This window comes from Cervus elaphus, chromosome 12 (assembly GCF_910594005.1).
Source record: "Cervus elaphus chromosome 12, mCerEla1.1, whole genome shotgun sequence".
Lineage (NCBI taxonomy): Eukaryota > Metazoa > Chordata > Mammalia > Artiodactyla > Cervidae > Cervus > Cervus elaphus.
Window position 1 is genome coordinate 57,973,367 of NC_057826.1, and position 15,638 is coordinate 57,989,004.

Below are 15,638 nucleotides of genomic sequence, written 5' to 3' on the forward strand. Positions count from 1 at the left end.
TGGGTGATGGATTTCACTGTGGTTTAATTTGCACTTCCCTGATGGTTAAAGAGCTGGAGCACATTTTCACGTTAATTGACCATTTGAATGTCTTCTGTGAAGTGCTGGTTTAAAATTTTTTGCCATTTTTTTTGTTAGGATTTTCATCACTTTTTTCCCTGTTGAATTTTTAGAAGCTCTTTATGATATATTCTGGATGTGAGCCCTTTTGTGTTATGTGTTAACATAGATCTTCAACTCTGTAACTTGCTTTTCATTTTCTTAAAGATGTCTTTTGCTGAACTTGTTTTAAATTTTAATGTTGATAAGTTTTTAAATCCTTTCCTTTATGGATAGTAATTTTTGTGTCCTGTTTAGTAACTCCTTTTCTGTCCTGAGGTCATGAGATTGTTATCTATTATCTTATTTTATATCATCAGAACTTTATTAAGTCTTTTTATTTAATAGGTCTAAAATCCAACTAAAATTGATTTTTGTATCAAGTATGAATAGGAGTTGATTTCATTCTTTTCTATATGAGTGTCCAGTTGTTCATTATTCATCCACTTGCCCCCCTTTCCTCAGCAATTCTCCCCCTACCCATTGTGTCACCTTTGTTGTATACCAACGGTCTATGTATCTGTAGGCTTGTTTCTCTACTGTCTATTCTGTTCCATTCATCTGTTTCTCTATCATTATATCAGCATTCTTAAATCCTATTTGTTGTTGTCGTTCAGTCGCTTAGTTGTGTCCGACTCTTTGCAACCCAGGGACTGCAGCACGCCAAGCTTCCCTATCCTTTACTATTTCCCGGAGTTTGCTCAAACTCATGTCCATTGAGTCAGTGATGCCATCCAACCATCTCACCCTGTCACCACCTACTCCTCCTGCCCTCAGTCTTTCCCAGCATCAGGGTCTTTCCCAGTAAGTCAGCTCTTTGCATCAGGTGGCCAAAAAATTGGAGCTTCAGCTTCAGTATCAGTTCTTCCAATAAATATTCAGTACTGATTTCCTTTAGGATTGACTGGTTTGATCTTCTTGCAGTCCAAGGGACTCTCAAGAGTCTTCTCCATCACCGCAGTTCAAAGTCATCAGTTCTTTGATGCTAACCTTTTTTATTTTCCAGATCTCATATCCGTACATGACTACTGTACTGAAAAACCATAGCTTTGACTATATGGACCTTTGTCGGCAAAGTAATGTCTCTGCTTTTAAATACACCATCTAGGTTGGTCATAGCTTTTCTTCCAAGAAACAAGTTTCTTTTAGTTTCACGGCTGCAGTCACTGTCTGCAGTGATTTTGGAGCCCACAAAACTAAAGTCTGTCACTGTTTACATTTTTACCCCATCATTGAAAGAGAAGAGTGTAAAAGCAGGCTTAAAACTCAGCATTCAAAAAATAAAGATCATGGCATCTGGTTCCATCACTTCAAGGCAAATAGATGGGGAAACAATGCAAATATGCAGGGTGACAATATACAGCCTTGTTTCCCAATTTTGAACCAGTTTGTAGTTCCATGTCCGATTCTAACTGTTGCTTCTTGACCTGCATACAGGTTTCTCAGGAGACAGGAAAGGTGGTCTGATATTACCATTTCTTTAAGAATTTTTCACAGTTTGTTGTGATCCACACAGTCAAGGACTTTAACATAGTCAGTGAAGCAGTAGATATTTTTTTGGGATTCTGTTGCTTTCTCTATGATCCAACGGATGTTGTCAATTTGGTCTCTGGTTCCTCTGCCTTTTCTAAATCCAGCTTATACATCTTCATGTTCTCAGTTCACGTACTGTTAAAGCCTAGCTTGAAGGATTTTGAGCATTACCTTGCTAGCATATGAAAGGAGTGTAATTGTGCGGTAATTTGAGCATTCTTTGGCATTGCCCATCTCTTTGGTACTAGAATGAAAACTGACCTTTTCCAGTCCTGTGGCCACTACTGAGTTTTCCAAATCTGCTGGCATATTGAGTGCAGCTCTTTCACAGCATCATCTTTTAAAATTTGAAATAGCTCAGCTGGAATTCCATCATCTCCACTAACTTTGTTCATAATGATGCTTCCTAAGGCCCATTTGACTTCATACTGCAGGATGTCTGGCTCTAGGTGAGTGATCACACCATCGTGGTTATCAGGTCTTTAAGATCTTTTTTGTATAGTTCTTCTGTGTATTCTTGCCACCTCTTCTTAATATCTTCTGCTTCTGTTAGGTCCATACCATTTCTGTCCTTTATTGTGCCCATCTTTGCATGAAATATTTTCTTGGTATCTCTAAATTTCTTGAAGAGATCTCTAGTCTTTCCCATTCTATTGTTTTCCTCTATTTCTCTGCATTGATCTTAAGAAGGCTTTCTTATCTCTCCTTGCTATTCTTTGGAACTCTGCATTCATATGGGTATATCCTTTCTCCTTTGGCTTTCATCTCTCTTCTTTTCTCACCTATTTGAGAGGCCTCCTCAGACAACCGTTTTGCCTTTCTGCCTATGAAGTAGGGCACCTCTATAATTTGTAAAATCGTATGGTCATTCAGAGATACCTCTGTTGCTGGCGTTTATGACCTAGCGTTCATAGACTTCTAGTATGTTTGTTTTATTCATTTTTTAACTTTGCAACACGTTTTAATTTTTGCTTTATATCTAATTACAGTGTTCGAAACCTAAAGAATTACACATTGTCTTCAAATTTGAATGTGTATATAAATATCATTTGCCTGAACTCAGCACATTCAGTGCCATGGTTTCTTGGCTTACATCTACTTTGAAATCATCAAGCTTTATAGGTATACCCAGGGGCCCTGAGGACATAGGAAACAATAGCGAGAGTTTATAGTTCTTAAAAATAAACTTGGAAAGAAAAGCCAAAGGAAAAAGATTTGATTCACCTTCCTAGGGTCTGTAGCCAGGAACCCATGCTTTTTGAGGGACATCTGGTCTGTCTTGGGTAGCTGGGCTACTCAGTTTTCTGTTCGCAAACTCAGGGGTCAAACATCTGAACTGCATTAGTTCAGAGAAGTTCAAGTATGTGCTAATGTGGACCTCAGCAGTAGGCTGGCCTGGAAGTTGTGAGGTGGGCCCAAACGCACTGAAGACCTTTATGACACACTCTACAGACCCACCTCCCAGGGTGTTCTGGGCCTCAAATTTAGTGGTGCCTCTTCTAACCCACAGCCAGGTGATTCTGCGTGTAGCCCAAGTCTAATGCAGAATGTTCTCTTTTGAACTGTAGGAAATAGTTTTGTAATAGAGTCAGCAGCCTAAGTGAAAAGGGTCCTGCCCCTTGCCTCCCTGGGAGAGTGAGGGTTGGTAGTAATCATGCTGAAACTGAAGAGAAGCATCTGACTCACTTACGTGGTACAGTATTGGTATCACTTTTCAGTCATGACCACTAGCCTCAACCACTTGTCTCAGAAAGTGCCTCTGGAGTTGGATTGCAACACTGAAAAAACAGGGTAGATTCAAGACCAGTGACCCAAAGCACCTGAACTTGTTATCTGTAAGCAGAGTGGTGTGGCTTTCATCTGAGCCAGAGGGGGATGTATAGGAATGGGAGCAAGAATGGTGTTGTTTCTGGGTAAGGGGAAATGTAGAACACCTTTGACCCACCTCTGTGGGGCTGATAGTGCTTCAGCTCCACCTCTGGCCTACACTTAGACAAGCTTCCTCCACCCCCACCCCCAACCCTACCCCCAACAAGAAGTCTATTGCACTCACATGCAATCCACCAAAGCATATAGACAAACCTCTGAGGCACTGCAATAGCTCTACTCAAAGAGGAAAGAAAAAAACATTAGGATTATAATTGTCACAGGAAGGGCAAAATCCAAACCATGTACAAAGTTATCACAGATAGTTGGCTGCCTCTCCTCTTATCACAGAAATTTAGCAGCCTCAGGACTTTTGTGAGAGTGACTGATATCATCCCTAGTAGGATCCTTGTGCACAGTAGGTTTATTAATTAACTCCAGAGTATCCATGCTTCCTCTGAAGTTGTATAGAATATTTCACATGTGTATAGTTTTTTGGTGGTAAGAAGAGAGACCAGTGGCTTTCAGTTGATTTTCATAGAGTCGTCTTGTTGTTTAGTCGCTAAGGCGTGTCCAACTCTGCAGCCCCATGGACCGCAGCATGCCAGCTTCCTCTGTCCTCCACTGCCTCCCAGAGTTTGTGCAAATTCATGTGCATTAAGTTGGTGATGCTGTCTATCTCGTCCTCTGCCACCCCCTTGTCCTTTTGCCTTCAGTTTTTCCCAGTATCTGGGTCTTTTCCAGTGAATCAGTTGTTTTTATCAGGTGGCCAAAGTGTTGGAGTTTCAGCTTAGGCATTAGTCCTTCCAGTGAATATTCAGGACTGATTTCCTTTAGGATTGACTGGTTTGATCTGCTTGCTGCTCAGTCTCCAACACCATAGTCTAAAAAAGATTAATAACAACTTCTATGAGTTAAGAAAAGTTTACATAAGCCAACAGTTTTTTCCCCCATTTTTTTGCATGTTTTATGTCTATATTTGAATAACATTCTGATAAAGTACTATTAATTATATGTAAGATTCTCAGACTTTTGTTTAATAAGTATCATTTTGCCTGTACTTAAATTGAGAACTTTTTTTTTTAAGGTTCAGGAACAAGTACATCCCAATCTCTCAGCTAATGAAGAGTCTCTCTATTATATTGAAGAGCTGATTTTTCAGTTGCTTAATAAATTATGCATGGCTCAACCAAGGACTGTTCAAGATGTGGAGGTAAAAATTATTCTATTATTTCAAAAAGTCATTGAACCACTCTATAAATTAGTTTTTATATCTACATCTATATCATTTAAAATTATCATGGAAACTAAAACCATTGAAATCATATGGGAGGGTATATGATCAATTCATTTTTGTCAAAGATGTCAAGGCAATTCAATGAGGAAAGTAAAGTTATTCGGCCAAAATAAGTGTTAAAACAACTGGATAAATTTTTGGTGGGAAAAAAACCCTTGAAACCAATCTCAGAAATTTAAGATACATCATAATCTTAAAAATAACAGCTGAAACTATGAAGTTTCTAGAAGAAAATGCAGGAGAATATCTTTATAAGATGATGTTAAATTTTTTTTTTACAGAGGACTCAAAATACCATAAATATCAAAAGAGTAAAATTGATGTGAAGATAAAAATGATACAAGTCACAAACTAGGAAAGTGCTTTCAATATGTATTCCTTACAAAGGGCTTGTATCCAGAATATGTTAAAAAACAAAAACAATTACAAATCCATAATAAAAAGATTCTTTGCTCACCCAAATGAGCAAAAGTCTTGAACAGACAGTTCATAAAAGAACATATGGAAAAAAAAAAGCATATGAAAAGTATTCAAACTCATAATTCATAAGGGAAATAGAAATTTAAACTACAAGGAGATATTATTTCACACCCACTAAAAGAGATAAAGACTGATAACATGGAATACTGATGGGATGTAGAGCAACTGGAACTCTAAACATTGCTAGTAGGAGTATAAAATGGCCTAACTACTTTGGAAAATTGTTTTGCAGTTTCTTTTTTTTTTGCAGTTTCTTATAGTTAATTAAATACCTAACCTATGACCTTGCAGTTTTATTGCTGGGTATTTAATCCTAAGGAAATGAAAATATACCTTCACAAAGAGACTTATATAAGAATGTATAAGCAGTTTTATTCATAACAAGCAAAAATTGAAAACAGCTAAAATTTCCATCTATAGGAAAATGGGAAAGCAAATTGTGATAGATTCATAAAATAGAATACTACTTAATAGTAAAATGAAGGAATAAACTATTGATATATGCGATAATATAGCTATAATCTACAGTTATCACATGGAGCAAAATATAAGCCAAACCCCAGAGAGTATGTATTTATTGATTCCAGTTATATGAAAATCAGAAATAGCTGAAAGTAATGGTGATAGAAATCAGGATGGTGGCTGCCTATGAAGGTTGAGATTAAGATGATAGAAATTTTCTGTAATCTTAATTAGTGTGATGGTTACATGGGTGTAAACATTTTTCAGAACTCATCTCATTATACACTTAAGATCTGTGCATTTTACTGCATACAAATATTAGGTTCAATAAAGGACTAGTGTAGAATAAAGATATTTACTCATTGATTTAAAAAATATACATATATGTATATATATGAATGAATGAATGTGAAAGTCGTTCAGTCATGTCTGACTCTTTGCAACCCCATAGACTATAGCCTGCCAGGCTGCCAGGCTCCTCTGTCCATGGAATTCTCCAGGCAAGAATACTGGAGTGGGTAGCCATTTCCTTCTCCAGGGGATCTTCCCAACCCAGGGATTGAAGCCAGGTCTCCCACATTGCAGGCGGATTCTTTACTGTCTGAGCTACCAGGAAAGCATGTGTGTGTGTACCTAAAAGATCATGTGTAATTTAGTGCTGAAATTGTGTATGGTTTGTTTACCTAAAAGATCATGGGTAATTTAGTGCTAAAATACCTGTTTTGGCTCAGTTACATGTGAGTATTTCTAGATTTTTAGAAATATCTGTCAGTATAGTTTTTAAAAGTTACTTTGGCATTATATTGTTTATATCACCTTTCTTTGAAGATTATTTTCTAATAAGGCAGCAACTTCCAGGGTAAAAGATAATCTTATTTTGGAGTAATAGACCTCCTTTCTGCCTCATGAGAAACCTGTATGTAGGTCAAGAAGCAGCAGTTAGAACCAGACTTGGAACCACAGACTGGTTCAAAATTTGGAAAGGAGTACATCAAAAGGCTGTGTACTGTCACCCTGCATATTTAACTTCTGTGCAGAGTACATCATGTGAAATGCTGGGCTGGATGACTCACAAGCTGGAATCAAAATTGCCAGGAGAAATATCAAGAACCGTATCTGTGCAGATGATACCACTCTAATGGCAGAAAGTGAAGAGAAGCTAAAGAGACTCTTGATGAGGGTGAAAGAGGAGAGTGTAAAAGCTGGCTTAAAACTCAACATTCAGAAAACTAAGCATCTGGTCCCATCACTTCATGGCAAATATGGGGAAAAAATAGAAACAGTAACAGACTTTATCTTCTTGGGCTCCAAAGTCACTGCGGACATTGACTGCAGCCATAAAATTAAAAGACACTTGCTCCTTGGAGGAAAAGCTATGACAAATCTAGACAGCATATTAAAAAGCAGAGATACCACATTGCCGACCAGAGTCCGTATAATCAAAGCTATAGTTTTTCCAGTAGTCACGTGTGGATGTGAGAGCTGGACCGTAAAGAAGGCTGAGCTCCAAAGAATTGATGCTTTCGAATTGTGGTGCTGGAAAAGATTTCTTTAGAGTCCCTTAGACTGCAAGGAGATCAAATCTGTCAATCCTAAAGGAAATCAACGTTGAGTACTCATTGGAAAGACTGATGCTAAAGCTGAAATTCTAATACTTTTAGCCACCTGATGCAAAGAGCTGACTCACTGGAAAAGACCCTGATGCTGGGAAAGATTGAGGGCGGGAGTAGAAGGGGACGACAGAGGATGAGGTGGCTGGATGGCATCACCAACTCAATGGAGTTGAGTTTGAGCAAACTCTGGGAGATAGTGAAGGACAGGGAAGCCTGGTGTGCTGAAGTTCATGGGGTCACAAAGAGTCAGACACAACTTAGCAACTGACAGTAACAACAATAGATCTATTAACATTTTCAGGGGCTCTGGTAATTAGTGCATTTGTTTCCCTGTTCTCTGCTGTAAGAATTGGACATAATTAAATATAATAAATGGAGAAGGAAATGGCAACCCACTCCGGTATTCTTGCCTCGAGAATCCTGTGGACAGAGGAGCCTGGTGGGCTGCTGTCCATGGGGTCGCAGAGAGTCGGACACGACTGAAGCGACTTAGCGTGCATGCATGCACTGAAGAAGGAAATGGCAGCCCACTCCAGTGTTCTCGCCTGGAGAATCCCAGAGACAGGGGAGCCTGGTGGGCTGCCGTCTGTGGGGTCACACAGAGTCGGACACGACTGAAGCGACTTAGCAGCAGCAGCAGATATAATAAAAGCATACTTTTCAAAAGCTAAATATGCTAGAAGCTGAGAATATAATTTTAAAAATAGGAAATTCTGATGAATTGGAGTTTGATTCAGTTATCATTACTTCTCATTATTCTTGCCAATTACTGGTAACATTTGTTAATAAGATTAGATGATATAAAAGGTTTGTATTGTTTTTGCCAAATGATACATTTCTTTAAACTATTCTGAGCTCTGCCACACACTTGATTCTTTAAGAGGTACATGATATTTCTCCTTTTTAAAATTCTTCTCTATAAAGCTCTGAGATTAGCAGAAGGAGAATGACTGCATAATAATTATTAATAACAAGTTAACAACTTCTGCTGGGTAAACAATTTTAACCCTAGAAACTGACCTTAGAATCACTGACTTAGCATATTTTATGTTTGCTTTAATCTCTAACATTATTACTTTTTCTTTTTTCCCAATTTTATCTTAGTTATGCTTACACTTAAAGCTTTCTGCTTAAACTTCCACCTTTTTGTTTACCTGTGGGAATTATGTGGAAAAATCTTTATAGCGTTTTGAGTTTTTTTAAACAAAGAACTTTCATTTATTGCAGGAATCAGAACAGGTTATGTTACTATTAACTGTTGGCATGAGAATGATGATGAAGTTAATTTTGTATGAACTTTCTGTTTATGAGCACTTCTGTTAACGATAGTTCTGCTGTGATCTGAACAGGAACGAGTTCAAAAGACCTTTCCTCATCCAATTGATAAATGGGCTATTGCTGATGCACAGTCTGCCATAGAGAAACGAAAAAGAAGAAATCCTCTCTTACTGCCTGTGGACAAAATCCATCCTTCATTGAAGGTAAAAGCAAACAAGCAAACATACAAAAAACAGACACAAAAAAGCATTGAGAAAAGTTGTTTTTGACAAATAGTCCTTTATATAGTATTTATGTATTTATATACATGGTCTATAAATATACTTATGTATTTATATACATGGTCTATGTGACTGTATGTGCAGTTGAATATGTATATACTTGTATATACACATACATACATACATATATGTTCCTTAATATATGCAAAAGGTAAAAAGAAATATAATCTGATAAAATCAGTTGCTTTTCAAATAGTATTAAAAGTTAATGATAAGAAATAATGCATCTTTTTGGCATCTTCTGATGACTGCTACCCTGATTGACTTTCAGCTTTTTGTTGTGTACAATGCAAAATCTACTGTGAGTTCAGAACTGTTCTTAAATTCATTTGTATTTGTTATAGATATTTTTATATACATTGGAAAAGTTGGGTGTTGGCTATTATTATTATTTAATCTGTACAAAGTAGCTGGTGTACCTGAATTTGAGTATCCTTTGGTAGCTGTTTCGAGACCCCCCACAATATATGTGTCCTCCCCTCAGTAGAAACCGTTATAATTTGGGAATATTAATTAAAAAATGCAAATATTTGTCAGATGGGTTTTGGATAATACATCAAGAGGTTTTCGGTGAAGACTAGTCTAAGATTTCTATCTTAGAATCAACTATCTCTTCTTGTTTGATACTAAAGGCAGATTTGTTAGATTTTAAAAATCAAAACCAAAGCCCTGATATTGAGCCAACAGATCATTTTACATCCTGTGGTACCTTTGAGTTTAGACATTTGGCTTCTGGAAAGCTGTTTATAAGCAAGAATGTTAAATACAAATTTTAAGTGCGTTTTAACTGCTACTTGACAGTGTACCATTTTTGGGAACTAAATTGCTTATTTTTTCCACAGGAAGTTTTAGGGTACAAAGTGGACTACCATGTGTCCCTGTATATTGTGGCTGTGCTGGAGTATATCTCAGCTGATATTTTGAAATTGGCTGGTAATTACGTTTTTAATATCCGACATTATGAAATATCTCAACAAGACATTAAAGTGTCAATGTGTGCAGATAAGGTAAGTGTTAAAAGGTATTTAAATTTAGCTAGAATGCTACTGATTGTATGTTACTTCTATCTCTGTTTTTTAATACATGGTTATATTAGTGATTTTTATAATTCCTAGTGTTGCAAGACAGGAAAATGGTGGACTTACAGACTAATAACCACGATATTTTCAGATTTTTCAGCATGTCATGGGATGAGAATCTCTTTTTTTCCATCAAAACTTTTTTACCTGCAGAGAAAAAAACATCCAAAGCCTTAAACAAGTTTAAAAAAAGGAGTTTGAGTTTTGTATTTTTAGAAAGAGAATAAAACCAGAATATTCAGATACTTTTAAATTTAAGAAGTAATTTTGGAAAACATACTTTGATTTTGCAGCATAATTCAGTGGGGCACAAGGAAAGAGATTTTACAATGCCAGAGTTACTTTCTTCTGACCATTTTTTTTTTGTTACTTCATTCTTCCTGGCTGTAAGCTACTGAGGAAAGAAATTGAGTCTTTTATTTTCCTCTCTCCTCCTTTTCTTCCCTTTCTACTTTCTTTTTTTTTTCTTCTTACTTTTGAAATCAACATTTTTGAATGCCTGTTATGTGTCAGATACTGCCCTGAGCAATGTACAACATTGAACATATGAGCAGTCCCTGTGTTGGAAGGAATTTATTTTAGTGGGTAATAAAAGTATTATAAATGAATAATTGCAGTACAAGATAATTAAAGCTATTATTATACAAATGAATCAAAGGTGCAGTGGAGAAAAGGATTACTTCTGGATAGGGAAGACCAGAAACACTTCATAGAGAAGTGCCTAAGCTAGACCTCCAGGTATGAATTACCCCCAGGGTCTGGCCTAGGCCACTGGTTCTTCACCTTGCACATCAGCATTACCAGTATTCTTTAAAAGAATACTGCTGTCTGCATCTTACCCGTAGAGGTTCTTGTTTACTTGACCTGGGATTGGCCTCTAGGCTCACAAGTGATTCTGATATACGGTTAACAATTGAGAACCATTGTACTATGCCGTAGTCTCAAAAATGATTTTTCACTTAAATTTTATTGTAGAAATTCCTTGTTATTTCTGTTTTGCCTTCTGAAAAAATGAAAAAAAATGATTGTATGTTTTTTTAACTTAGTCTCTAGCTCAGACTTTTAGAAAAGTTGCATACACAAAAAAAGATACTCCCTTGTACCCTAAACCACTTGAGAGTAGGTTATTGACATAGTTTAGTGTATCATATGAATACATGTAAATCCATGGCTGATTCATATCAATGTATGACAAAACCCACTGGAAAAAAATAAAAATAAAAAAAAAGATTTTCCTGTATAATCACACTATGACAGTCAAAATCCAGGAAATGAATGCTGATACATTATATTATGCAATCCTCAGACCCCATTCAGGTTTTGCCACTTGTCCCAATGACGTCTTTTATAGCAGAATGATCGTGTTCAGAATCACGTGTTGTGTTTAGTTGTCATGTATCTTTTTTTTCCTCCTTGTTCACTCTGGAACAGTTCATTCTTCCTTTAACTTTTATGACCTTGACATTTTTAAGGATTATGCTTATTAATGTTTAAAATGCTCTTCAGTTTTTTCTGATATTTTTTCTTGATAAATTTCAGGTTATGTATGGAGCTGTGGCAGAAATGCCATAGAAGTTCTTCTCATTGTACTTTCTCACACGACACACAGTTTTGATGTATCCCACTTTTGGTGATGGTCACTTCAGTCCCTTGATTAAGGGTTTGTCTTCTAGATTTCTCTACTTTAAAGGACTTCTTACCCTTTGGTAATAAATATTTTGTAGAGTCTTATGGCTATGTAAATATCTTGTTCCTCATCACACTTTCTGGTGGTTTAGTCACTAAGTCGTGTCCAACTCTTGCTACCCAATGGAATGTAGTCTGCCGAGCTCTTCTGTCCATGGGATTCTCCAGGCAAGAATACTGGAGTGGGTTGCCATTTCCTTCTCTAGAGGATCTTCCCGAGCCAGGGATCGAACCCAGATCTCCTGCATTGCAGGCAGATTCTTTACCAACTGAGCTATGGTTTATTTTAATATGGACTCATTGATTCTTATTTTATTTAGTGGAACATAGCTCATTGCTTCATTAGTTATTTTGATATTCAGATTGTCTCAAGTTGACCAGGGGGAGCTCCTTCAGTTTGCCTCTCTGTCCCTGTCTCTCTTTTGACATAAGATGCTCCAGGTTCAACTTGTTCTTTACCTGACTACTCAAGCCTGGAATTAGTTGTTTTCTAAAAATTCCTGGTTCCTTTTAGTGGAGAATGGTATTTAGAAACCATGATCTTGGTGCTCAATGAGCTCATTGATACTGGAGTGTTACTCCTCTGATCTCTTCAAGGTCAGAATTAGGGAGTGCATGTGTATGTGTATACATATATACATGGGCTTCCCTGGTGGCTCAGCTTGATGTGGGTTTGATCCCTGGATTGGGTAGATCCCCTGGAGAAGGAAATGGCAGCCCACTCCAGGATTCTTGCCTGAGAAATCCTGTGGACAGAGGAGCCTGGTGGACTACAGTCATGGGGTCACGAAAGGGTCAGACAAAACTTAGTGACTGAGACAACAATAATAACACATACATATACATCTTTATTTATATCTTATGTATCTTTAGATGAGTTCTCTTCAATCCAGGTTCGTTACCACAAACTTTATTTTTGCCTCCCCTTCTTTACATTTGTAATTCCATTATCTGATAGTGAGAAACCTGGCTCCTGTTTTTCTTAATATATTTATTTGTTTGATCAACCCTTCTGTATGTGACCAGTCTCCCAGCAGGCCTATCTCCCCACACTGGTGTAGACACCCTATTTTGGCATAGAAACCTTTCTCCTTCTTTGTATACTTTCTCCTAACCCTCCTCAAATTCTGACAATCCCATCTTGGTCCACTGCTGCTGGACCAACTTCCCATGCAAATACGCTCCTTACCCACTAGGGCTCCAGCACCCTGCATCAAGCTGCCCTGTCGTATGGATAGTCTCTATGCTCTGACTGATCTCTAACATCTTGTGCCCTCAACCTTCCACTCCCGTAAACACCCTCCCTACCCCTCTCAGGAACTGGCACACTGGGATGGGCCGCTGCAGCTTTTCCCCACACCCTCATGCAGGAATTCCTCCTTTATTTGCCCCATTCCTCCACTCTCTGCCCCGAACAGTGGCCTTGGACGGGACTATTAACAGACTGTGGGAAGGGGAGACTTGACTTTATATCTGAGTCAGTTAACTTTTCTATGACTCTTTTTAAAAGCGAAAGTAGTTAAATTCTTAGACAATTATAAGAATTACAAGAGACCAGATCTACATGCAGACTGACAGGTGGTAGTCACATAGCGTCTGTTTGAGCACTGGGGAGCTTATTGCTCATAAAACTGTCTGTTCCTTTTTATAGAATTCTAGTTAGGTGAAGTGTCTTCCTCATAGAGAGTTAATATTAACTTTCCTATTAACTTTTTTCCAGAATAGCTGTTTTTTATTAGCAAGAATATACTTGATAATTCAATATGTACAATTTTAAACGTACCATGCTTTTAAAAAATTTTTTTGGATGGAATTATACAAAAGAGAATTTATTAAAATTCAGTGCATTTTTAGGATACAAACCTGTAGTAGAACTATAAATATCAAGTATGGCATGAATTAAAGAGTTTTTTACTGAAATATAATTGATTTACAATGTTGTGTTTAATTTCTATTGTGCAGCAAAGTAACTTAGTTATATACATATATATATATATATATATATATATATATATATACACGTGCTTTTTTTCATACTCCTTTCTATTACAGCTTATCATAGGATATTGAATATAGTTTCATATGATATACAGGAGGACCTTATTATTTATCCATCCTATATATAAAAAGCTAGTTTGCATCTGACTTTCCTATTAACTTTGTTTTTTTTTTTAACTTTGATTCACTAATTCTAATCTCTCTTCTGGACTACATTAGATAAGATGAAACTGTTTTTCAGAATAAGTCATTCCATTATTTAAAGCATTTTTCCATGTACTAAATTTTCACCTTTTGAGACTTTGCAAACCAATCTTTTGGACTGGTTTTCAGATTTTCATTGAATTGCTCTTAGACTGTGATTTCTAAAATAAAGACAACAGTCTAGATTTGTTCTGACAACACAAAGTGCAATGAAATGCCTACTTCCTTTATTCAATATGATGTTCTTTTATAATTTTACCATTAACTTTTGGGAGCATGTATGTTGTTCTGTTTACTTAGTGAGTGTACAGATGTCTCAACTCCCTAGGACTTTTTACATGAGATACTACTATGTTATATCTTTGATTTCTTATAATGTGTGCTATTGGTTTTTTTTTTCTCATCCAAGTTTGAGTTCAAATTTATCTCTCTAAAACTTAATACTGTTATTGAGACTATGTCCAGCATATCAAGATATTATAAAAATCTGATTTTGTCATTGATCGTTGTAGATACCCTCCTAGCTTTTTTTTTTTTTTTTTCCCTCCTAGCTTTTTGTAATATATGCCAGTCTAAGAAACTTAGTTTGTTTCAGTTTGAATTATTGTTAAAAATATTAGAAAAAGTGTAATAGGTGATATTCCTCACATAATGTTATTAGAGACATACTTCTAGATTAATAAATTACCGCTTTTTTTCACTATGGCCTTTTAGTCAGGTGCCATTTCACCTGTTTGTCTAATTCGGGGGTCAGCAGGCTTTATCTGTAAAGGACCAGGTGGGTGGGTGAATATTTTAGGTTTTGTGGGCTATATATATGTTCCCCTTTCTTGGAACCACTCATCTTTGCTTTTGTAACAGGAAAGCAGCCATAAAATAATGAGTGTAGGCTGTGTTCTAGTAAAACTTTATTTATACAAAAGGTAGTAGGCTCATTGTGGCCTGTGGGCTATAGTTTTCCCATCCTTTTCTCCTATGATTCCAAATTTGTCACAAGAGACTGTCATGTGTATAGCAAAGATCCAAATGACTTTATTTGTGGGACTAGTCATGTGAATGGAGTAATGAGGCTAGTGTGATATGGTGTAATCTTAGTAAATCTAAACTGATTTCCTATGAGCACTATTTCAAGAACTTATAAACCATCTGTTTAATAAACTGTTCAAATAAGTGCTTTCTAGAGGTCTGTGTAGTTTCCCAGACAAGGTCATATAATTTCACAGAGAACTTGAGAATCAAGTTTTTTTCTACACTTAAAAAAAGCAGCATTTGAGACTATATGATGTATTCTGGCCCATCAGAGATTGCTGAGAATAGTTAGATGATCATAGGAAGGAATTTTAAAGCTCAACCCTTCATATATTTGTCACTATTGAGGAAAATAGTATTCAGATTGGAAAAATAGAAAATACATGCTTAAGAGGAAATTTGATGTTTAAGCAAGGCAAGAGAGAATAAGAGCACAGAGCTGTTCTGAAGATTATTTCTGTGGACCCAGATGTAATAGGAGTTGAGTTCTTCTGTATTTTTTCTTTTGTTGTAATATTACTCCATCTGTTCCAAGAACCGATTCTCCTTTACTATTCTTGTGAACGTGACCAAGAACTGCTTTTATTATCCTAACATTTATTCTGATCCTTAACTCATTTAGTCTTTAGCCGTTCATTACAAGTTCATTACAAGTCCTGTGTCTGCTCAGTCACTCAGTTGTCCTTGGGGGACTATAGCCGCCCCCCTACCCCAGGTTCCTCTGTTCATGGGA

The 15,638-nt window shown here is 36.7% G+C and overlaps 1 protein-coding gene across 2 annotated transcripts in view; it reads left to right on the forward strand.

Moving 5' to 3' along the window:
• SOS2 (SOS Ras/Rho guanine nucleotide exchange factor 2) overlaps positions 1–15,638 on the forward strand; it is a 96,712-nt gene that overhangs the window by 14,604 nt on the left and 66,470 nt on the right. Inside the window, exons 2-4 of one of the 2 annotated variants that reach the window (XM_043919059.1) lie at positions 4,586–4,711; positions 8,700–8,831; positions 9,752–9,916. In XM_043919059.1, coding sequence (XP_043774994.1) covers positions 4,586–4,711; positions 8,700–8,831; positions 9,752–9,916 — 423 coding nt within the window. Of the gene's footprint in view, positions 1–4,579; positions 4,712–8,699; positions 8,832–9,751; positions 9,917–15,638 lie in introns of both variants that reach the window. The other variant, XM_043919060.1, reaches the window with a different exon arrangement.